Genomic DNA, 24,756 nt, shown 5'->3' with positions numbered 1-24,756 from the left:
TAATATGCACAATTTTACATCAAATATGATTTTTCTGACATCGTCTTTTGGGTTGCACGTAAAAAAATAACATAATTCAGAACAGAACTGCTGGATTTGATTGTTAATATTCCTAATACAATAACAGTTTTCCCCCCTACATGACTAAACTTTTTATTTATCTCACCTCTTTATACTTCTCTGCAAACTTGCCAATCTTCTCAATCATCTCCGCTACAAAGATCACATCCACCTTGTCAGAGAAGTTGGGTGCCTCTGCAGTGTACGCCAGCAGCTGCTGCGCTGTCTGAACCGCATTGGTCAGATTCAGAGGCATCTGATATTCAAGAAAAGCAAAAAAATGAGCAGAGACAGAAGAATCAAACACATCAGACTAAAAAAGGTTTATGATGAAAGTTAAACACAGAGTACTGTATTGCAAAGTTACAGTCACCTACCTGGTTGATGATATAAAGCACACGCGTGACATCTTTCATATATTCACAGCGCGAGTAGTCGTCTTCCGCCCACTGTCCACCCCGGTCACATCGCCTCCATGCGCGTCGATCTTCGGCCGAGCTGCCCGAATAAATGCCAGCTCCGGTCACCTGCCGTTTACAGGGTAAGTATGCCGTAATGCCGGCCAGTGTACGAGGCCATCTGCATACAGACAAAAACACATGGGAAATCTCCTTAAGATTAATGCGCAAGAAAGGAAGTACCAAGAACACCACTTGTCTGGGGTATTGCATGGAAATAAATGGCCTTAAATGGGAGTACATTTGTTTGAAGTGGTTCAAATATGCAATAAGTAAAAAAAATAAAAAAAAAATAATAATAATAATAATAGGTGAACAGACTGATGGTTTTTGCTTGCACACTAATACAGGTTTCACTTAGATCTATAACCACAAGAGTGCAGCGAAGAGCTAAAATATTTTTTTAGACATTTGTTTTGATACTATGTCAGCAATGGATACATGTGATTCAATTGAATTAACTTTATTTTTTATGAAAGAAATTATTTTATTCAGCATTAAATTGATCAAGAGTGACTATTTATATATATATTTTAAATGATTCTAATTAAACTATTTTATTTATCAAAGAAAAAGAAAAAACATATCACGGTTTCCACAAAAATATGAAACAGTTTCAACATTGATAATTAGAAGAAAAGATTCTTGAGCACCAAATCACCATATTATAATGATTTCTGAAAGATCATGTGACACTGAAGACTGGAATAATGATGCTGAAAATTTAGTGTTGCATCACAAGAATAAATGACATTTTACAATAAATTCAAATAGAAAACAATTATCTTAAATTGTAATATTTCACAATATTCCTGTTTTTACTGTATTTTTTAATCAAATAAATGCAGCCTTGGCAAGCAGAAGAGACTTTCAAAAAAACAAAAAAGTCTTACCGACCCCTATATTTTAAGAGGTAATGTAAATCTGATCAGGTGTTCGCAAGACTCACCTGTACTCCCCCTTGTTGTTTGACACCCGATCTGGCAAGCAGTACTTGGCAGAACTCTCCAAAACCACAATGTGGACCGTCCTAGTGTTGTTTCCTCGACTGGTGCGCACACGACACTCCCAGTTCCCAGTGAATCCCGGCTGGATGTTGGAAATGGTCAAAGCGCTGTGTGAGAACAAATCAAACTTGTTGCTCCAGGACACTTGCTCCAGGTTTAGTATAACAGATTTTAGTATTCCAGTGTTACTGTCAACTAAAACTGAAATAGTAACACTTTACAAAAAAGGTTCAGGCAGTTTCCAGCACAATGTTGGTAGATCAAGTTTATATTTCAGGTATATGTATCGCCATGCTCCAAGGCAAACATTGCTCATAGTGTGATTCATGTGTATCTAGTGTGCAGAAATGACATTTTGCAGTCGGTATTGCGTTTGGGTGTCTCCATGGCTGGTTTCTATTACCTGGCTATTAAAGAGCAATTCTGCACCATGCTTTTCTCTATGTAGATGCCTTGAGTGGCATCAGGTTCCACCATCTTCCCATCCTGATACCACAGAACCTGCATGTCCTCATCCACGAAAGAGGCCATGCACTGAAACGGCAGGCTGTCGCCCTGGAAGACGATCTGATGTTGAGATGGAGTCATCTGGAAGGAGGGAAGCTCTAGAGGAGCATCTAAAATAGAGAACGGAGAAAAACAAAGAGAGAGAAAGGGAAAAAATACACTGTGGTCAGCCACAGATAATTGCTTTTTGCAAAAGTTGACATTAATGAGAGATTTGGGACCAGTTTTATTGTAGTTCTTGCACAAGCTATGGTTAGAAAGTCCAAAATCAACATAAATGGGAGGCCTGAACCAAGGCTGAAGACCTTTTATAGCAGGATTACTTTGCTTTTGGTGTTGGAGAGTGTGTTAATAAAAGAACAGAAAATCACTGGTTTTGGGACATTTGATTAAATTATTAGCAACAGTGTAATTTTTCTTTATCAGCTTTTATCTTAGAATACAGATAAGGTACCTAATGTGCAATATGTCAAAGGTCATGAAAAGCTGACTTCATGCTGCACAACGTCATTAAAATATAACAAAATAAGGCACTTAAGGAGGGGAACTAACAATGTAAGTGGGTCAGGTGTTGCCTACATTGTACATTAGCAGTGCTGTTATTCATAACTAAACCTAAAACTATTTAAAATTGTTGAAAATCTTTAATTGAAATAAAGCTAAAACTTTAAATGTATATATATATATATATAAAAAATAAAAAAAGTATGAAAAACCTAAATGAAAATCAGAAATGTTACCTTTGCAACTAACTTTAAAAATAAAGCTATATTATATATATATACCTACATAACAAAATTACAATACAAACACACAACATATATACAAATGTACATACACAACCAGCTAATTACAAATATTAATAAACACTAACAGTATATAAATAATACTAAAATAACACTGATTGCTAGGACAAATCTTAATAAATATATTTAAAAAAATAATGAGAAATATATTTAGTTTAATATATTTAAATAATTTACTTGTTATTTATAAATGCATTTACATTTAAATAAATAAAAAATATATACAAATATATCTATATATCTATAAATAAAGAAATAAAATATTTGTGTGAGGGTTAGAAAGCATCATTAGTTCAGTATAAATACAACAGAAGTCGGTGTATTTGTATTCTTGAATTAAGTGTATTCTTACCACAGGTGAGCGTCTCAGGCCTGAGCGAGGTTATTAGCTGACTCTGTAGGGAGCGAGGGAACGAGCAGTGAGTTTCCTTCACCCCTACCGCCTTATCTTTGATCCAGACCACCAACCATTGCAGGTTACAGTCACACAGAAGATACGGACTGTCAAACTCCCTAAGAATGTATGCAGCATGTTCAGAAATTATTGTAAAAACTACATCAGAGCCAAACATCTTTAGATAATATCAAAAGAATATAATAAGAGTGTGGGTCAACAAATGCTTTACATTTAGACTGAGGTCTGAGTTTAAGTTAATGAATATGAAGTTTGTGAACAAAAGCACTAATAAGCTGCAATCTGCATTTTATTTGAGGTATTGCACATTGCAATTTTAACGTGCAAATGATGCAAAGTACAACAAAACACTTACAGTATTTTCAGAGAGCCAAGGCTGTCGAAGATCCCTTGAGAAAGTGAAGAAAACTTGTTCTCCGAAAGGTTACTACAACGAAAATGGGGCAGTAATGAGCAAAATATACCATCCTAAAGAAACTGATGTTACCATCATAAGTCATAGTTGTTTTAGATTGAGCAAACTGCCCTTAAAGATGCAGGAAGAGATTTGTGAGAAACATTGTTGAAATCAACCCAAACAAACATACCCTCCCTTCATTGCTCTGCCTCCAAAATAAGCAAAGATGGAAAAACAAGGAAGAACAAAAAATGAACAGTACAAAAGAGTATATTCAAGCAGGAGTTTGTTGTTATTTGCCAGCAGCACACGAGCTCCAGACAAACAATGACACTCAAAACTGTCCTGTTACTATAGCTAACATTACAACAACAGCATATCTTGGTTCTGTGAAACATAGCAAAACCAATGTTACTCACGTATGGAGCAGAAACAACCTCTGCGTCTGTTTTCAGGCCTTTTCGCTTTGGTCTTTTGGTCGCTTTTCTAATATTAATGAGGGTCCTAAAGCTCTAGCCTAATCATAATCCTTAGGGATGCAACGAAATGAAAATTCTTGGCCGAAGCCGAAGCCAAATAATAATGAAACGCTTGGCCGAAGGCCGAATACCGAACGCGGTGTTTCGCATTTTTTCCATTTATTTTGCCAATTTTTTCACCATTGAATTAATTAAATATTAAAAATGTGTTAAATGTGTAAAAAATAAAAATAAAATCTAATTACAATGAATTCAATTAAAAAATATTTATTAAACACTTATTTTTTTTTAACATTCCAGCAGATATTATACAAACAAAGCACAATATACTTAAAATAAAAAAAATTGTAAAAAAAAAAATGTGAAAATAAAACATTTTTGAATAGCCTGTGTTAGGCCTATAACTGACTGCTGAAAGAATGTAACTGTATGCCTACAACAACAAAAAGTGCATTGAAAAGTGCCAAAAATGTGGATGAACCCACAACAAATGAAACAAAACTCGAGAGGCTCCTGGGGGTGGGGACTTCTGAGAGATAACCATCTAACTGTTGAGCGGTTGAGCTTGTCCTGTCTTGCAAATGGGTTATTCTCTTGGAGGATCTCATCGAACATGTCAGACAGCGAGACGGCGCGCGGCTCATCTGTAGTACGAGCCGGTTTTCTCTCTGCGCTGTTTTCATCTCCTGCGCTGTGCATCACTTGAGCATCTCCATCACCTAGCGGCTTTCCCAAATCCAACTCGGCCTGGATCATTTCTCCACACCGCGACATGTTTGCTGCATTTATAAAGCGCGCGCCTCTCACTCTACGCTGGTTCCTATTTTAGTGCATCATCAAAAACATAATTGTTCGGCAACATTTATTTGTTTTTTTTACTTATTTACTTTTTTTGATCACTCTCTCCTCCCCCATCATGAGTGGACACGCCCCTTACTGCTGATTGGCTACAAGTGTGTTGTGGTACTGATCAGATCCGAGATCTGAACCACTTTCAACAGCGTTTCTCAGAATCGCTTACAGCACCTTTAAAGGGATAGTTCACCCAAAATGAAAATCAGCCCATGATTTATTCCATGCTGGTGTAATGATCTCCCCACCGGCATCCGGAATGCAGAATCCATGACAACATTCAAAAAAGAGCTGAAAACTCTTCTCTTCCGTGAGCACTTAACCTCATACATTTTATTTTTTTTATTCTTTTTATAAAAGATAAATATTTTCCTGTAAATTCTCGCTTATCGGGCTTAGGCTACTCTGAATAATGCCTGAACTTCGTATTTTGAGCACTTCTTGCGTTGTTTTTTGCCTCTTCACGATGACTTGCTTAATTTAGTCCTAATTTGTAAGTCGCTTTGGACAAAAGCGTCTGCTAAATGACTAAATGTAAATGTAAAATTACTCTCCCTGAAGCCATCCTAGGTGTACATGACATTCTTCCTTCAGACGAAAACAATCGGAGTTGTATTAAAAAAATGTCCTGGCTCTTCCTAGCTCTATAATGTGAATCAATGGGTACATTTTTTTGGAAGTCCACCAAAGCCTATCCATCCATGATAAAAGTGCTCGAAGCGACTCCGGGGGGTTAATAAAGGCCTTCTGAAGTGAAGCAATGCGTTCGTGCAAGAAAAATATCCGTATTTTTAAACTTTATCGACTAAAATAACTAGCTTCCGGCAGATGGCCGTACGCAAGTCGACTTGCGCCAAAAGAGTAACACTTGAACTTGACGCACAACGTAATGACGAACGCGGTTGCCCAGCCCTGTTTGTTTAAACCGCGAGGCATTAAAGCTTATGCTATTTACGCTTCAGGGTGAATAAATCAAGGATAATTATTTTTTTTTCATTTTTGGGTGAACTATCCCTTTAAGTTAGACTGACGTTGTTATGCTCAGATTTTTGTCAGAATATGAGTCTGTGTCTGTGATTATGAGGCGTGTTTCAACCGAACCAGGAAAGAAAATGTCTCTGCACTCAATTGGATAGACGTACAACAAATCAGAGCAACGGAGTAAGTGATGCATGTTCTTCATTCATCTTTCCGATCGACAAATGACTTGATCGCGGTTCTCGGTTCCTCTCTTAAAATCAATACGTTGTCGTCGATATCTTCAATAACAGACGCAAGCGATGGCGGAATCTACACATCTCAATTCTCCAGCGGCAGCCATCTTTGTTGTAAACGAATTCAACCCAAGCGCTCTTTGGTGACGTGGATGATTATGTTACTGTTGATCATCTGTCCATTATCGTATAAAGCCCGCCCTGACAATTTGATTGGTCCGAACAGCTCTGGCTCGAGCATAGGTGCTCCAAAACGGATCAAGTCCAGACCGAACTTCCCGACCTCAAATGTTGAGGGCGGGGCTAAGTTTGGCTGGCATCCAGGCTACCTTTAAGTATCTTGAATGATGAATAAAATGGAATATTGTTACAACTATTATTATGACTGCAACATTGCAACAGAGTCTGAAGATTGTGCTAAATTATTTAAATATCTAATGAGCAACACTTTCTGATGTGACAAATGTTATATCTGCTGTTTGAAATAAGAAAAAAACAAAAACAAACTTAATTGTAATACTAGTCCAATTTATGCAAGTGGGATCCATTAACATGTTAAACTAAAAAGCCTCATTACAAACAGTTTTTTTCCCTGTTTACCCTTGACATCACATCTGTTTGGGATGAAATCTGTTCAGTGCTTCAACTGCTGTCTTAATTGAAATGACTGGATAAATTATAATCTTCACCTTCACCTGGTGAAGACGATGCTCACTGTTACACCTGCAGCTGTCGCTACACCCATGGGAAGTCAACGTTAACACGCTCATCTAACAACATCTGTTATGAGTTTCAGAATTCTGTGAAGGGTAATTAGGCTAATGAATCTCAGCCAAACACCACCAATGACATTTGCGTTCTCATCACAATCTAATAAAAATATCTGCATATAAACAGACCGGTGGATAGATGGACAGACAGATAAATGGATAAACACGTTAAATTTGCATTATGAGATGGATTATACACAGATGAGCCAAAACATTATGACCCCCTGCCTAATATGCTGTTGATCCTCCGTGTGCTGGCAAAACAGCGCCAACTCACCGAAGCATGTACTCTGCAAGACCCCTGAAGGTGTCTTGTGGTATCTGGCACCAAGATGTTAGCAACAGTTCTCTCAAATCTTGTAAAGTTGTGAGGTGGAGCCAACATGGATCAGAATTGTTGGACCAGAACATCCTACAGGTGCTCAATCAAGATTGAGATCTGGGGAATTTGGAGGTCAGGGCAACACCTTGAACTCTTCATCATGCTCCTCAAACATTTCCAGAACAATGAGTGCAGTGTGCAAGAGTGATTTATCCTGCTGACAGAGACCACTTCCACCAGGGAAGACATTATCATGAAGGGGTGTACCTGGTCTGCAACAATGTTTAGGAGGGTGACACACATCAAATTTACATCCACATGAATGGCCGGACCCAGAGATTCCGCAATTTTGTGTGACTTGTGCCACAGTAGACCTTCTTTTGGCTAGGACCAGACGGGATAGCCTTCGTTACCCTAGTGCATCAATGAGCCTTGGGCGTCCAACACCCCGTCGCCGGTTTGTGGTTTGTCCCTCCTTGGACCACTGTTGGTAAATTCTCACCACTGCTGTGCTGACTAGGAGCAACCCACAATCCTTGCTGTTTCAATGATAGTCTGACACTGACAAGGGCCAAATTGTTATGGCCAGATGACAAGTCGCTCAGATCTTAATTCCAGCCCATTTGTGCTGCATCCAACACGTTGATTATGAAAACTGACTGTTTGCTTACCATCTAACATACTCAATATTTAATATGTGGCCTTGATAGGAAATTATCAAAAATGTTTGCTTCTGTGAGTGGCCAAAATGTTTTGGCTCAGTGTATTATAGATTAAAGGGGGTGAAATGTGTATTAGATTAATTTGACACTAAAAGCATGTGACCATGAATAACCCATATTTCTATTAAATGCAATTAATTGAATAAAATATAATTAAATTGATTGAAGTTTAAAAATAATTTCTTTAGGTTCAGAGTAGTAACAAAAACATGACTTACAGTTTAACAAGGTTTGTGAGACCTTTAAACACATCCACATGGAGGCAGCCGATCAGATTTTTGGACAAGTCTCTGCAAGGTACAAAAGATAGGAGAAAGTGTTGTTTGGTAACTTGTACAGGCACTATTATTTATAATTTCTTACCTGGGTTTGTCAAAACATAAAACATTTTACGACATCATTTTAATTGAAACATCAAATACATACAACCACATACAATTTGCAACATCAAGTATTTTTATACTCTAAATCAGAGGCGGCGCCAGCCGATTTTGCCGGGCCTTCAGCCCCGAATGTATTTTAAAAAAAGTTGACAGACAAATATGAAACCGGACAATAGCCTATGTAAACCATGTAAATCATAAGTTGCCTTATTTTCACTGTGCTTTGGCTTTGCTGCTGTCTCTGACTGCCTGGTGATTGTTGAAATCTGTCTCACACAGAGACGCACCACGTGAGTGATTTCAGCCTAGAATATCTCCAGGATGTGCGCCCAACAGCGAACAATCTCACAGCAATTTTTTATTTTTTTATAAATAACGCAGTCAGCAGCGCCGCACAGTCCTCTGTCAGATGAGATGTTGTCACGGTATATGTCAGAATATAAAACTCCTGTTGTGTCAGCCATGTGCTCGAGGCGCGCACTCTTCAATATCACGCACTAATGCAATCAATACATCTAGCCTAAATGATCGTTCATGACATTCTTTTAACTATAAGCAACTCAATTTGTCTAGATCTGTAATATTATTTCCTTTGTATAATGAGCTTGTCTTTGTTTTAAATTATATTGTATTTTTATTGTGAGTGCATGTGAACTGCTGCGCAGTCGTGTGATTTAGTCAGCTTGATTAACATTATTACAATGTATTCCTATTTAACACAAATGTTCTTTGCTAATTACAGAAACTATAAGCAAAATTCATAAGTATAAATATGTATTTATAAGTTGATGAATTTATCATATTTGTATGGTCCTCGAATGTGTTTGAATATTTCACCTGTCAACTGCTTGACAAATTTTTTATGCTACTGCCCACTGACATGCTTTTAAAGCTATTGTTATCAGATTTTTTTGGCCTTCAAACATCTTAAAATGCACATATGTAGGTCAGAGAAATCCAAATTTTCTGGGGCTGAATTTTTAAACCAGTTTGCCCCGCGCATATAGGCCTACAATATACATTATTCTCTGTATCGAATCATGTTATCTAATTACCCTCCCCAGCACCTGATGTTTTGGCCTCAGCCCCTGATGTTTTTAAAACCTAGAAACGTCCCTGCTCTGAATACTGAATACCTATTGTAGCTGTAAATTAGCGGGGGGTTTTCCCATTGATTGATACGCACACAATAATTTTTTTTTACATTTATAAATTGGCACAGAAAATGAAATATTTGTTTTTTTTTATTGCTGTAAATGACACCATAATTGATCCCATCAGTTCCACACTGGTCTTGATCAGTGTTATTTCAGTATTTAGTTTATATAATATTACAGTATTATTATATGCAGAATTATTATATACTATATTAGCCTATATACCATTACTATTATTATAAACTATTAAAGTGTGTAATATTTTGAATTAGCTTGTATTTTTGTTACTAATTACATTTTTAGTAATTGTATGTGCTTCTGTAATTTCAAAAATTTCTATTTATCTTAAATGTATTTCTTTTTTTTCTTTTTCCAATTTCCATTTAGTTGCCATGTAACATTTCTAACTTTAAGGTGTTTTGTTGTATTTCATCAATTAATTTGATTCTATTGCAGATTATTTTTTTATAATAATTTTTAATAGTTTTAGTTTACAACAACAACACTGATCTTGATGGAGTGAATGAGCATTCATACAGCCTCATAACTGCTTTTAATAAAGCAAAACATAAAACATACACTTCTAAAAACATAAAACATACACCTCACCAAACACCAATTAGGAAATGATCTCATCCTGCAAGTGCCTATATTTATACAATATTGACAGCCAAACTACCATTACATCCCAGACAAAACATAACCATAAATGTCAATCTAGCAGTCGTCCCAGTCTTCGTACACGACACAACATGTTTTTGGCAAAGGTCTCTAAACCCCATCTAATCACTCACTTTAATGTCAAGCCACATTTTTCAGACATACAAGCATGAGACATAAAAAAAACTATAGCACTTTGATTTATCACAAGCTTCCTTTCAACATCAAAAAGCACATCAATATGTGATGGGGTCCTGTGTACATTTGAGAAGTTGCAGAGTTAACATTGCAGAATGATAATAGAAAAATGAAGCATAAATCTTAGTATGAAATATATGTAATATTAAATATAATAGATAATTACATGTTTCTTTTTAAAGAATAATTCTTGATATCTGTTCTTTGTTCAGTTATGAAGATATTTTTTTTTACAGTTTAATAAAAATGACGACAAAAATGTATTTTAAGAGAATACTTTTAGATATCATCTCACACAATATTTAGTTCTCAAGATAATAATGAATACATTTTCTAATTAGCATCAGCCATTTCTTTGTAAAGTTCAGGTCTGAAGTTGGTAAAGTAAGTAGGGTTATAAAACTGTGAAAATTCATCTTGAACACTCTCTCAAAAGTTCGGAAGACAGCTATTCTTTTTCAGGGGAGCTGCATACTTCTCCATTCAGCCAGCCAAAGAGCAGTTTATATTGGCAAGAAGTGAGTCATATTACACAGCCACGCCATACACACGAACCCTCTGAGTGTGTGTCTAAAGAACGTATATAGCCGAACACTCACCACATGTACATACTTCACTCTGCACAAAACAAGGAACAAACTCTCCTTTCTTTCTCCAAATCTCTTGCTCTCAACACACACACACACACACACACACACACACACACACACACACACACACACACACACACACACACACACACACACACACACACACACACACACACACACACACACACACACACACACACACACACACACACACACACACACACACACACACACACACACACACACACACACACACACACACACACACACACACACACACACACACACACACAGCATCAGTCATGCTGTGCAGAGTGCTGTCTGGACATTGTCCATCTGGAGTGAAGAACTGCAGAAAGATGAAGTCTTATTTCCGTGGTTACACACACCCAACAGTGAAACTGTTTTTAATCGAATCAGAGCATTTCTACAAGAGAGGTGTCAACCAGATTTATTTTAGTATCACTGAGATACTATTATCGTTTTTATTAATATTCTGAATTTGTTTTTATTTTTATAAATGTTTCAATAAATGTTTTCATTTGAATTTTAGTTGAAGTTGTACGAATTTTGTCGTGTTTTTGTAAATGAAAATGAAAAGTTACCTTGGCAACAAGCTAAAAAAATTAAAATATATAAAAATTAATAAAAAAGTGGTGTTAATCAATAGAAAAATGTACTCGATTAATCAATTTTTTTCTGTGATTGATCACGATTAAATCGCAATTAAAAACACTTTTACACTTTTATAGGTTTATATTTAGTTTATATATTTTATATTTTATAATGTAATAATTTCACAGTTAATCTCCAAATGAATGTAGAGAAAACAAAGATAGAATATTATAAATACTTGTTTATTGGCAATTTTTTTTTGAATGAAGGTCAGTATCACTGATACTAATACAGCTCTTGATGTCTGGATAAAAATTATTTATAATTATAATTCTCTTTTTTTTAAGCAGAGGCTCTCTTTCTTTCTTTGAGGTTCTTTCTTTTTATATTTTGCATGTTCGGATATTCATACAACTAAATATTCTGGGAGCCATGAAAATTGTGAAAATTATCAAAAATGCTGGTGGTGGCCGGCAACTTTTTTTTTTTTTTATGCTGACGGGGAAAGGGTTAATTCATTCGGATTCATTAAACATTTTTAATAGACTGCGGCAATTAACATTTGTCAGAGTAAATTACATGTTATTTTGTCTGTTCAGAAACGTGGGAGAATCGTGATCTCTATTTGAATAAAAAAAAAAAAATCATGAATCTCAATTTATCCAGAATCGTGCAGCTCTATAGCATTGTTTTTCAGAGAAACAAGTATGTGAACTTAGCATGTTTTCTAAATATAACATACTATGGTATTTTTATGCTTTAGTACAGTCAAACAAAAAAATTTACATTCTGTACATACAGCACCTTTAAAGTTGATTTGATTTCAAGTAACAAATATGTTTTTTTACAGTGTTAGTTTTTGTCAACTACAATAACCCTGTTGTCGTCAACACATTTTACACTCTAGAAAGACAGAATGATACTTACAGTCGTTTGAGGGCGAAAAGTCCATAAAAAGCTCCTGGTTCAATATGTGTGATTATGTTGTTCTTTATGTCCCTGCGAAGATAAAACAGTTTTAGGCAGTGAACATTATCAAACACTTAAAACAAAAAAAAGGCCTTTAGTTAATTTCAAACATGAGCTAAACTGAGCCAACCCAACCCTATAATAACAGGTTATTCAAAACTCAGAAAACATGCCAGTGGGTATAACACTCAAACCTTTTGATGCTTGACGTGCCGTAGCCATCAAGCCATAAGTCAATGCACACTCCTTAATAAGTCACTCTTATTTGGCAGTGTAACGTAACATGAGGATTGGAACCTCTTCAAACGTAATAATTCAATCTGCAAAATGAATCCATTTAGGTAATTCAATAATATCCTGATGTACTGCACTATATTATGAATCAATTATAGGAATTGACTGTAAACGACCACTGTACAATGGCTATAGCAGAAACTGACTGACGACTAGTGCTTAAAGGCTCATTAAGTGCCTTGAAACATCCAGCATTATTCAATGCGTTGACGCAATTTCCACTGAAACAGGAAGACAGGGTGGGACATATCAAACAGCTCCTCCCCCTTTTTAAAATAGCCAATCGTGTTTTGATTCGGCCAATCAGTTGTTGAGCTCATCAAAGCCGCATTTGACAGCCACAGTCTAATAGATTCCCCTTTTAGATTAAATATGAAACTATTACTAAAGCAAAACATTGGACAATCATGTTGAAGACGTTTTGTTTGAAAATTATGTCATTTATGTTGGTGCATGGCACCGGTGTTATCTCTTCTACTCGTCAGCGCTGCTTCTAATGTAGAGTCTGTCTAACCGTTTCTCCTCCCAATCTGCTCCATCGCTTTAAAATATAGCATTCTGTGTAGAATTCAAATGTATCCAATACTTTTTGTGGTCTGCACAGACTCGCACATATGATCCACTCTGTGGTATTGTGTCACGCAGTGGCGGTTTGCCTGACACCACATTCGCCCCAATGGAAAGCATATTTACACATTTACGTCCGAATTGTTCTCTATCCCCTATATAGTGCATTGTGTCATTCACGGGACGCTTCAGATTCTCGAGAGCATTTGATTTGTTAGAAAATCTGATGAGAAGGTGAAGTGCAGAGTGATGTCATCAAAATCATTTATCTATATTGGCAGAAGTGAGAAACTAAGTTTTGAACACTTGTATCTAATAAATGCGAGTTTGAGCATGCACGTTCACACTAAAAGCCAAAAAAACCTCCATTTTGATTTCATGGGGGCTTTAAACTATAGTGCCATCAGCAGCACCACTGACCAAACATTAAATGAGTGAGCGTGCAACAATTCCAGAATCCGACAAAGGGCGGGTGAGTTCAAAGGCTACCGTCACTGATACCCAGAGCCCACACCTGCGCTAGTCAGCCAGCAATGTTCAAAACATCATCACAGAGTTCCTGCGTCAAAGGCGGACTAACCATGCAAGCCTCTTTGATGTCGTGCCATTTGTGGTTTGAGAGTGGAATAGAGGAGCACACAACACACAATACGGCAAGGAAGAGAAGGTAGACTAAGGTCATATCAATGATTATAGGATTTCTGGAAGAACAACAACATTTAAAAATGTATGACGATTTCCACCAAAATATTAAGCAGCACAACTGTTTTCATCATTGATAATAGAGGTGGGGGAAAATCAATTTACATCTTTACAATCTTCTACCAGTTCAAATCAAACCACAAAGCGTTTGTTAAAAACGGGATGCTGTCAGAACAAAGGCAGTGGCAGTCAACTGTGAGAGCAGTGAAGCACCTGGACAGTTTTGTGGACAGGAAACATTATGAATGAAGCTTTCTAGACAACAACAGTTCAACAGTCGTTCTTCGGCTTATTGAAGTGCACATGTGACGGGAAAAGGTCCTTACTGTGGATTTAAGCTCTGATATTCTAAACCTGTAAGCTGTTATTCTCTGATCAACAGAATCTCTAAGACATGCCATTCTTGATTAAGAAATGTTTCTGAAACGGATACTAAAGAAAAGTTTAATGTCATGCAAACGTGGAATAGCACATGGAAAAGCTTTTTTCTTTCTGTGAGAGAACACTTCTCCAGAGAAGAGCTGGCGGAGCTTTAGGTCACAGTGGGCAGTTCTCTGGAGTGGAAAGGCAAACACGCGTTCCAGTGGCACTGCTCATAACCTTTGCACACGGGTCGGGGGAGTGAGAGGGGAAAAGGGGGAAAATGGAAGGCTCAGACTCAATGCTTTTCAGCAATTTCTCAGGATACATTAGGACAGGCCTTTTAAAAAAGGAAAAACATCTGACATTTTCAAAATATATGTCTAGTCAAATTTCAACACAAATATGCTGGCTCGTCGCCATTGCCTGAAACAATATTTTTTTATTAAAGAAATAAATCATCAGAATAAATCAAGCATCATAAAATTAAGTTAATGCAAGTTTTCGTAAGTCATATGATGGCTCTGTGTCTGTGGATGAAAAGACTGACATTTTAGTTATTCACTAACAATCTTCAGTGAGCTGTTAAAGTGACAGTTCACCCCAAAAAATTTATTCTGTCAATTTACTCAATGTCGTTACAAACCCATAAGACTTTCATTCATCTTCAAACACAAATTAAGATATTTTTAAATGAAACCTGAGAAGTTTCTGTCCCTCCAATGAAAGTCCACGCAACAAAGTTTAAACTTTCTTGACACCACCATTGAGGTTCGTTCTAGCATGTGACACACACACACACACACACACACACACACACACACACACACACACACACACACACACACACACACACACACACACACACACACACACACACACACACACACACACACACACACACACACACACACACACACACACACACACACACACACACACACACACACACACACACACACACATTTGAGCTTTCCTGTATATTATATTTGATGTGCATTGATCATAAAAAGTCAAATAAACCCCTGATTCATCCGTTCATCATATAAAAGCACTCGTAACTCCTCTCAAGACTTGGATTTAGGGGTGGGCGATATGGCAAAAATATAAAAAAATAAATCTGGAACATCATGATTCTATCATGATTTCTCCATGTTGGTTTTACTATTTTGCAAGTGACTGAGCAGTACAGCTAAACACATTTCCCTATTTTAAAAATGTAGCCTTACAAGGTAACAACATATAAAAGAAAAAAGAATGACAGACCATTTAGGCTTTAAAATGTATGCAAATAATAAACTTTCATGATATCGCACACCCCTTGGATTAAATCGCTCGATTCATATGGACTCATTTTCCAGCTCCTCTATGAACGTTTTGAAGCATCAGAGTATTGGGTGAATAGAATTTCAATGATTGGACAAACATCTCGGGTTTCAAAAAAAATATCTTAATTTATGTTTTGAGGATGAACAAAAAAGTCTTATGGATAAATAATGAAAATGAATTTTTGGTTGAATTAAGCGCTGGGACTTAATCATTCAGGGTACAGTTTCACAACAATAAAGTGCCAAAAATTTAAAGTTTTTTCCTTTGTTCACACAGATCCATGAAAACGATTAAAAGCGCTGTATTATGCTGCCAGGCCAGTAGTAGGCGATGTCACTTTTTAAAGAAACACTACACGCCTATAGACTGGACACGTAATACGCATGACGTCACTTTTTCACAAGTTCTCGTTTTTGTAGTTTATATGTAGACAATAACGGTATCGTTTTAAAAAATTTGCACTTTGAATCCCGTTTTTAAAAGTTTGCGTTTTCAGACCCCCAAAACGCCATTGTCGTGTAAATGAACGGCCAAAACGCATAAAAATTATTGAGTTTTTAGTTGAAAACGGTGTTGTGTAAACAGCCCCTGGGTCAGTTCGTCAAACGCAAGTACCGGATCATTCCAATTCACAAACAAATCATTCAGGTTTTGTGAACTTAACTGATTCACTGAAAAGAAAAGATCTGAATCATATCAAAACAATGATTCAATCACAAATTGAGCATCACCACTTCTGCAAGATTTTTAGAGAACAACAACTTAAATTTTGGTTTGTTCTTCAAACAAAGTTTCTATGTGACTTCAAAAGACTTATATAATAGTGCACCAGATGTATGGAGCACTTGTAAGATATTTTTATGATGCTTTTTGCAATTCTGGAGCTTGATAGCCCCATTCACTTTCAATAGATGTAAAACTCAAAGTTGTAATTCAGGTTTGTAACATGGAGTTTTCATTTTTAGGTGAACTATACCTTTAACTGCAACAATTAGGTTAAAAAAAAAATCTGCCTTTTACCAATTCAGTCTTCAAAAGTACACACACACACACAGTCACAGTGCAGAGAATAATGCGTGAATCAGACTGCTGACATCTCTGGCTTTAGCTCGATTTATTAGAATGACAAAAGCAGAGCTCTGCTCTGGGCGGAAGGGATAGGAGCGAGAGAGAAGTGTGAAAACAAAGCCAGAGAGGGCACACAGGGAGCAGCACTGGAAGGTAACTGTGCCAAAAAGCCCAGACGCAGAAACCCGCCGTGCCGTCAAGAGAGCCGAAGATGAATTCCTCAGGCTTTCAAAGCATGCAAAGATCAAAGATGTTTACACTTCCAACGTGTTATAAAGACAAGGGTTTAGCTAGTTATACCCTGAACTGTATCATTTTCTCAACATTAAAAGAGTGAAGAATTCCCTCACATTATAAACAGAACAGTGCACAGATTCACTCATGAATCAAGACGAAGCTTTGCAACTGGCTGAAACAGTCCAGTTGGAAGCTCGCAATTCAGTTTACATCTCTCAAGATGATAAGGTTTACTGGTTGCTGGAACGCATGGTTCCACCACAATCACAACCGTAACAAACATCAATTTATTTTGCATTCAAGCAAAACACAAGCCGAAAGTCCATCTGTTTCTTTGTTGGCTGAGAAGATTCCCAGATCTTACTCAGGGGTGAATGAGCACTAGAAACTAAGATGAAAGCTAAACTACACAAGAAACATGTTTTAAAGTGTAGATAGTGAAAAAAAAATGATGGTAGGCTAATATTAAAAGTAAAGAATTCATGAATGAATTTATAGTGAAATGTGTAAAATTACACAAATTTCCATTTTGGATACGTGTAGAAATATAAAAATTAAATAGTTTTTAAATTAAAAAATATCTAGGCCTATGTAATATAGACACATGAATTTATAATGGATTAATAAAAATTTATTTAGAAAATATGTAGAATAAAACAAAATAAAAATAGATATACTTTATTCAAACTTACCGTTGAAAAATGTGGGGTTAGTACAATTTATCTTTTGGAAAGGAAAGGATGCACTTGACTTTAATCAAAAAATATATTTTTAATGTTAAAAAGTCTATTTCAAATAAATGCTGTTCTTTTGAACTTTATATTCATCAAAGAATCCTGAAATAGCATCATGGTTGAAATCAGCAGCACAACCGTTTTCAACATTGATAATAAGAAATGTTTCTGAGCAGCAAATCAGGACCATGTGACACTGAAAACTGGAGAAACGATGCTGAAAATACAGCTCTCATCACAGGAATAAATTACATTTTCAAATATTTTCAAATTGAAAACAACTACAAATAACCCTGAAATAACTTTAATATTAACAAGAATAAGGACATGATAAATACACCCTCAAGGATGACATTGTGTATTTCTGGCCCTTAATGAAGCACAAAACTAAAGAACTACTTCCATGTGTCCAGATTCAAACCCATTGAAAAGCCTTAAATGAGCAAGAACAAATAAATCAATACTTTCTTTAAAAAAAAAAAAAAAAACGTAGTGTGTCAATTCCTTTATTCAGGAGTTCTTTGAAAGAAACCGGTTATGTGATAGGCCTACGCCGTGAACATGTCTGCTGGTCATTGAAAATCTGGGTCATGTATAGTCAAGCAAGGGAAAGTGCACACATAAACAGCAACACTAAATACGGCATTTCAATGTACAGGCTGGCTCTAAATTTAGCTGTGCGCTCCAGCATTTGACCAGCACTGCTACAGTGAGTGGCACTGAATGCCTAACGGAAGTACAGAGCAGTAAACTGATGCCAAGACCAGACAATTGTGCTCCCTGAAGGCAACAGCTATAATTAACTTTCACTTGACCATCCCCCTCATGACCTCCTCGAGGTCTCCAACAGCCTCATGATCCTTCACCGGTACCTCAGCATCAACAGAAAAATCAGGGGTTCCTTTCTGCTAGACAACATGCACCTTGTCAACATCAGAATAAGAACCAATCAGCTTTGCACTTTACCCAAAATAACTGCTGGTCTCGAACAAGGAACTGTTAATGTACACATCAAATAAACATTTCAGAACAACTCAGAATGCCAAAACTGAAAAACTAAATTGATCCCATTATAAACGCATTCCCATTAAATCTACATTGGAGACAAAGCAGCTCCAGCCACTTTACTATTTGTATTTATTTACAAATATCACATGTGTGAAGTGATTGTTGTAAATGTTACATTATCTGTGATGTGCTATGTTGGGCAGCTTTTTTTTACATTATGTTTCATTTGAATTTCTGACTGTACTAAAAAGCATTCATGGTAAACTAAAATGTACTTTAATGTACTAGTGTGGCCACTAGGAATGTAATGGTTCTCGGTAAAAAACTCCACCCATGGTTCGACACGCACTTGCACCGCAGTTCCTCTAAAATCTGATGACGCATTTATTACATGGTTTGTTGAAAACAACCAGTAAAACAGACAGAGTTTGGGTAATGGATATTTTTGATGATGGATATGCATTCTGGCTTCCCTTAAACTTTGTTCAATGCGAGTGCCGTATGCTTTATGACCAGTCATTTACGCCGTCATCGTCGTGTTGATAGCGCGAGCGCAGGTGAGACCTGAACAGCACATTATCTGTGTTTAAACTAAACTCATGATTTAAGCCTTGCCAATTTAAACATCAAAAGACGTGAAAGAGAACTGAAAAGATTTGTGTGTGCACTCATCTGAAACACGGAAAGCCGTGTCTCAGGCAGCGTGGGAATATTGAGCTCTGTTCCAAGTCTGGTGCTTGAACGGACAAATTCACACAGAAATCAATGTCAACATGCCCGTCTTCGCGAGTATCATAGCAAACATAGTAGGTTATGTCTTAAGTGAACAGTATCAGTGTATTGGATCCATGCATTATATCTTAAAGTGACATCAGCCTAATATTCCTGCTGTCTGTGTTTTAAATGTTAATCAAACAACAAAAGACAAGGAAACCACTCACTGATCTTGACTGAATAGCTTTAGTAACTTTAATAATGATTCATCTTTATTTAATTTATACAGTGAAGACTTTATGCAATGTTGTTTTACATTTGATTACTTTATTCAATTTCTGTACCTGAAAACATTTTATTTGTATCTTTGCTCTATTGTATTTATTTGTGCTGTTGCTTATAGTTTGATTACACTTTTTTATTTTCATTATTTTTATTTAACAGTAGTCCTTTTTTCCCCTGAACACAGCACATACCGAACTGTACCGAAACAGTGACCCTAAAACCATGATAAAAAACGAAACGTGAGTAATTTGAACAGGTGCACCCCTAGTGGTCACCATCATTTTAAAGTTTAAGTTTTGGCGCCAGTTTAAATAAACTGTCACAATCTATTAAAGGGCTAGTTCAAGCAAATATGAAAATTCTGTCATTAATTACACAAATGAAGGACAAACGGAGGGACAGAAAGCTCTCAGATTTCATCAAAAAGATTTTCATTTGTGTTCCAAAGATGAATGAAAGTCTTACGTGTTTGGAACGACATGAGGGTGACTAATTAATGACAGAATTTTCATTTTTGGGTGAACTAACCCTTTATGGTGTATACGCCAACTAAACAAACTAAAATGAACTACAATTAATATAGGCCTAATAAATAAAGAGAATTTTGAACTTACAGTCGTTCCAGTGATGACAAACCAATGAAAGAGCCATTCAGAAGTTCCTGGATTTTGTTGTTACTCAAAATCCTGTGGAGAAAACAAAAGAGATTGATATTTTTTTTTTAAAACAGGTGACCACAGATAAATACATTACTTGAACCTGAATTGTAAAACTAGATCTTCAGTTATTTGCTTGCAAGTTCATGAGCAAACATCCTCATTTTTATTTTTCATCAATTGCATACTCAAAACCTTGGACTCAAAGTACCTCAGAGAATGTTTTGCATTGCATAATATTGCATTAATTATACATGGGTTTTTTTTTCCTAAGCAAATGCTTTCTTATGAAATTGGCCTAGCAAATACAAGCACAGGCAGCTGATAATACAAGAGACTATCTAAGCTCTTAAATCATCAGAAAGAAGCTTCTAACAGCTGAAGATACAGAAAGATATGGAAAGTTATCAGAACAACCAAATGGAATGGTAATGTAACAGTTAAAGGTCTGAACTGGTAACCAAAAGTTTAAACCCAAAGGACATTCACTTTTGTGGCCTAATGGAAATGTCTACAAAAAATGAATCCTATTTGATCACTTCTGAATCAGTCTAACAGAACAGATCCAAAAGAAAAAAATATTCGGTTGTCTCCTTGCTTCAATTTTCCACATAGATGACGGCCAATTGGCTGACAAGACCATCAATGGAGCAGAGCTTTCGTGGCTGCTGAGGCACACACCAGAAAATGTGTTTAGCTGTAAACTGGTGCAGTGCTAAACACAGCTTACAAGTGATATACAAGAAAGAAAACAGTTGCAATGGATAAACAATGAATTGCATTTAACTTGGTTTTATTTCGAGACATAAAATTACAGCAAAATTAAACAAAAGTCTCTAACTTTAGAAGTAGGTTCCTCAAATGAAAGCCATCTATTTTACATAAAATACACTGCTGAATCATGTTTGTTTTTGCTTTCCGGAGCCAAAACATCTTCCGCATGTCTTCTCCATTTTGTGTCATTCAGCAAATAAACAGTGATGTACATTCCAGAGGAAGCACCACAACCGTTTGTGGTTGGCTGTTTTTGGGACAGTTGCACCGGATGCGGTTGCTCAGGCTCACAACCTCTTATCCACAGGTCCCGGCCAGACTGTTATTATTATGGGGTGCTGAGGGGTGACTTTATTACAAGCTTGGCCTACTGAGACAGCCTACATATTTTTCTGGCTTTGAGAACACAAACAGTTCCTATCCTCTCCTCACTTTAAGAGCTTGTGGATTTTCAAACTCCAGATGTGAAGAGCATTACGGAAGAGGTATATCAAACAGAGTCCAGCAGGGTCCTTTTTGGTAAACCCGCACCTGCAGTACTTAACAGAACACCCAACCCGTTATCCGACAGCAGCACTAATTTAATTCCATACCGACCCGATTGACAAAGACAGCGACCTGACCCACACCCGCAGTAAATCTAGACTACATCAGGACTAGACTACATTTTTTTCCCCATGTAACAAGCAATCGAACCAACATTATACATTCTGAGTTGATGCATTTAAGAAAAATAGTCACGTGGTAATAACTAAAAGAAAAAAAAGATGTTTGCAAAACTTTTGCCTACATCATGTGACAATCTGCCCATACAGGCCATTTTGAACAAAGGCCCAGATGTCTAATATATAGCCAATTTAGCCTTTACAGTCATATAATATCGGAGACATTTTAGTGGATTCACTCTGCATTTAAAGTCGTCAGGAAATCAAAATGTACCCTTTTTACATTTCTAGTCTTGTTAATACACAGAAAACTATTTGCTTGTCGTGGTAATCTTTAATCAAAATCTGAACATTTGCTTCCGCTTCCTTCTCTGATGACGTCAGTTTGACTTAACCACTCCCCTCAAACCATCAGTCTGCTATGAGCGAGAGATGGAGAGGAGGAGCGCTAAAGTAAAACCCCGCCCTCTGTTCAATATTGCGTTTCACTTGGAAATGCGTCACAACACTGGAGAAAAGGTTGCAACTTCCGGTTCACGAGAACTTTAAATGCGGTTGTCTCACCTGAAACTAGCAGCATGAAAGATTCAACTTTTATTCAAATTATATATATTATACAGAAAGCAAAGAGTGCTCCCTTAATGACTGAAGCGGTCAATCACTTCAGTTGCAGTGTGCAAACGCTGTGCTTGATGCTGCAAATCGCATTGTAGTTAGAAACCTTTGACAGTCTTCAGAATACAGAGCGTGAACACAATCAATGGGGTCAAAATAGTCTTGGCTATTGGACCTGCAATATTCCCGTGTCTATTGATTCGCAACCCGCACCCCAAATGACCACGTAGATATTATTCAACACATTACATCAAATATTGCTCAGAGTGCTCTGATTGGCCAGCTGACCCACTGTGTTGTGGTAAAGGGGCGTTACAGCCAACCATAATTGCGAGTCAGCTTCCAAGGCTTTAAGCATTTGTAAACAGTTAATGATGTCGTGGGTAGCAACTTTGCAAGAACGACTTGAGTAAATTTGGTATTACATTGGGGGTGGAAATTAATAGGCTTGGAGCTGATAACCCAAAGCACAGGACGATGGTGACACCAGAATAAAAATATCCATGATTCTGAAGCTGAAACAGAATTATTCTAGACGAATATGCTTGCACTCTGTCACTGACTAGATGCGTTTAAATTAATGTACGCCACTTTTTACTGGTAACATAAGACATTTGGCATTATCAGGACCCACAAATACTCCACCATTGCATTATTATACATTATATATAGTAGTTTAACGTAGTACTGACATTAAAACTCTGTAAACTTAAGGTTTTTTCCCTCACACAGTAATTTTCATTTTGGGTGAACTATACACAGATACATATTGTTGCATTTTTGTATTGCAATTTGTTGTGACACAATATATTGTTACACCCCTAGTGGTAAGTACTCTTTGTATAATATCTGGCATTGTACTCTCCCAGGTTCAGGAAGCTGTCTTCTGTAAAATGCGCTGTGCACAAGCAAACTTTTGGGTTGTACTGCAACAGCTTTATAAATAAATCTTAACCTCTGATTCCCAAGTTCATCCGTTTTCGGAGGGCCAAACAAAGAAGTTTGGTTTTTGCATCCAAACACACAGACGTTTGAGGAAGTAATATCCGTTAATATATTGAGATGTTTTAGGCAGGTCTGGATCAGTGTTCTCTGTTAGATAGAATGAATCATTTTGTGGGAGACTATGAGCTTTGTAACTTTGTAGATTGTATATGCACAAACAGATACAAGGAAAGATTAAAAAGCATCATATGCCACCTTTAAAAAGTTGACAAATATAGTTTTTTTTTGTGTGTTGATTATTACATTTTAATTGAATAAAACTTAATTTCCAGTTTAGTTTTCAGCTAAAGTAATTAATTATTGAATATCCTGTTTCACTTATAAATGAGTCACAACACAGAAAAAAAAGTGCACATACATAGCCTTGAGGTTTTATGCAGCAGAATAAAATGTTGATAAAACTATAGAAAGAGTTTAATCATCATGAACATTAACTGTAGCTGCTGTAGTCATATATATTACGCATTATATCTAATGGTATCTCTCAGATTAACTTCTAAAAGACAGACAAAAAAATGCCTGAAAACATTCTGAAGTTTGTAGGGATAAACATGCACACGCTGCCTTGTGACTCTGATCTGTCAAGTTCAATTTGAGAGCGATACTGATATTCATGAGCATAGCGATCTCCCAGCTGGGAGCGATTCCCCTCCCTCATGATTACAATATGAGCCCAGGAGAATTACTGACACACAACTCTTGTGGGCCCGAGTACAAGTTTAACAGCATCTACAAGGTTTGGTTTTACTCAGCACTGATTTTATTTTACTTTCACGTCTTCTTGCGCTCGAATGGTTTAAAATAGCTGGAATGTTTAAACTTAAAGATCCAAAACACGTGCAAAATGATCAACTTTCGCTCGATGATGGTTAAACTTTGCATATAATCTGAGAATCATGCACCTTTCGAACAGTGGTGCCTGGTCCGTACGGATCACGCATCAACTAAGATCCCTATACATGACGCGGATGCGCACATCATGATCTATCGTTTAAGCATCGATATTATGCAGCCCTAAAATGAAGAATGATATATTCCTTTATATGCACCAACATAATAAACAGCAATTTTTACTAACGCATTTAATCACATGAAAGAATCCAAAGAGGGACCATATGGACATCTTACTTAACGGCAAAATAACAATATCCACAATATTGCT

General features: G+C 36.7%; 1 protein-coding gene and 1 long non-coding RNA gene across 2 annotated transcripts in view; both read right to left on the bottom strand.

The window, feature by feature from the left end:
• adgra3 (adhesion G protein-coupled receptor A3) overlaps positions 1 to 24,756 on the bottom strand; it is a 47,380-nt gene that overhangs the window by 15,819 nt on the left and 6,805 nt on the right. Inside the window, exons 2-10 of the mRNA XM_082161697.1 lie at positions 20,494 to 20,565; positions 12,540 to 12,611; positions 8,228 to 8,299; positions 3,609 to 3,680; positions 3,191 to 3,351; positions 1,929 to 2,142; positions 1,468 to 1,632; positions 438 to 639; positions 167 to 316 (exon numbers count right to left, since the gene is read on the bottom strand). Coding sequence (XP_082017823.1) covers positions 167 to 316; positions 438 to 639; positions 1,468 to 1,632; positions 1,929 to 2,142; positions 3,191 to 3,351; positions 3,609 to 3,680; positions 8,228 to 8,299; positions 12,540 to 12,611; positions 20,494 to 20,565 — 1,180 coding nt within the window. The remainder of the gene's footprint in view (positions 1 to 166; positions 317 to 437; positions 640 to 1,467; positions 1,633 to 1,928; positions 2,143 to 3,190; positions 3,352 to 3,608; positions 3,681 to 8,227; positions 8,300 to 12,539; positions 12,612 to 20,493; positions 20,566 to 24,756) is intronic.
• LOC309492740 lies at positions 18,347 to 19,188 on the bottom strand. The gene is made up of 2 exons (XR_014203682.1): positions 19,095 to 19,188; positions 18,347 to 19,060 (listed from the first exon to the last, which is right to left on the bottom strand). It is a non-coding gene; the product is annotated as an uncharacterized lncRNA (long non-coding RNA).

The sequence above is a fragment of the Leuciscus leuciscus genome (genome assembly GCF_965113295.1).
Source record: "Leuciscus leuciscus genome assembly, chromosome: 2".
NCBI lineage: Eukaryota > Metazoa > Chordata > Actinopteri > Cypriniformes > Leuciscidae > Leuciscus > Leuciscus leuciscus.
Note: the sequence above shows the minus strand (reverse complement) of the source record. Positions and strands in the feature narration are given on the sequence as shown.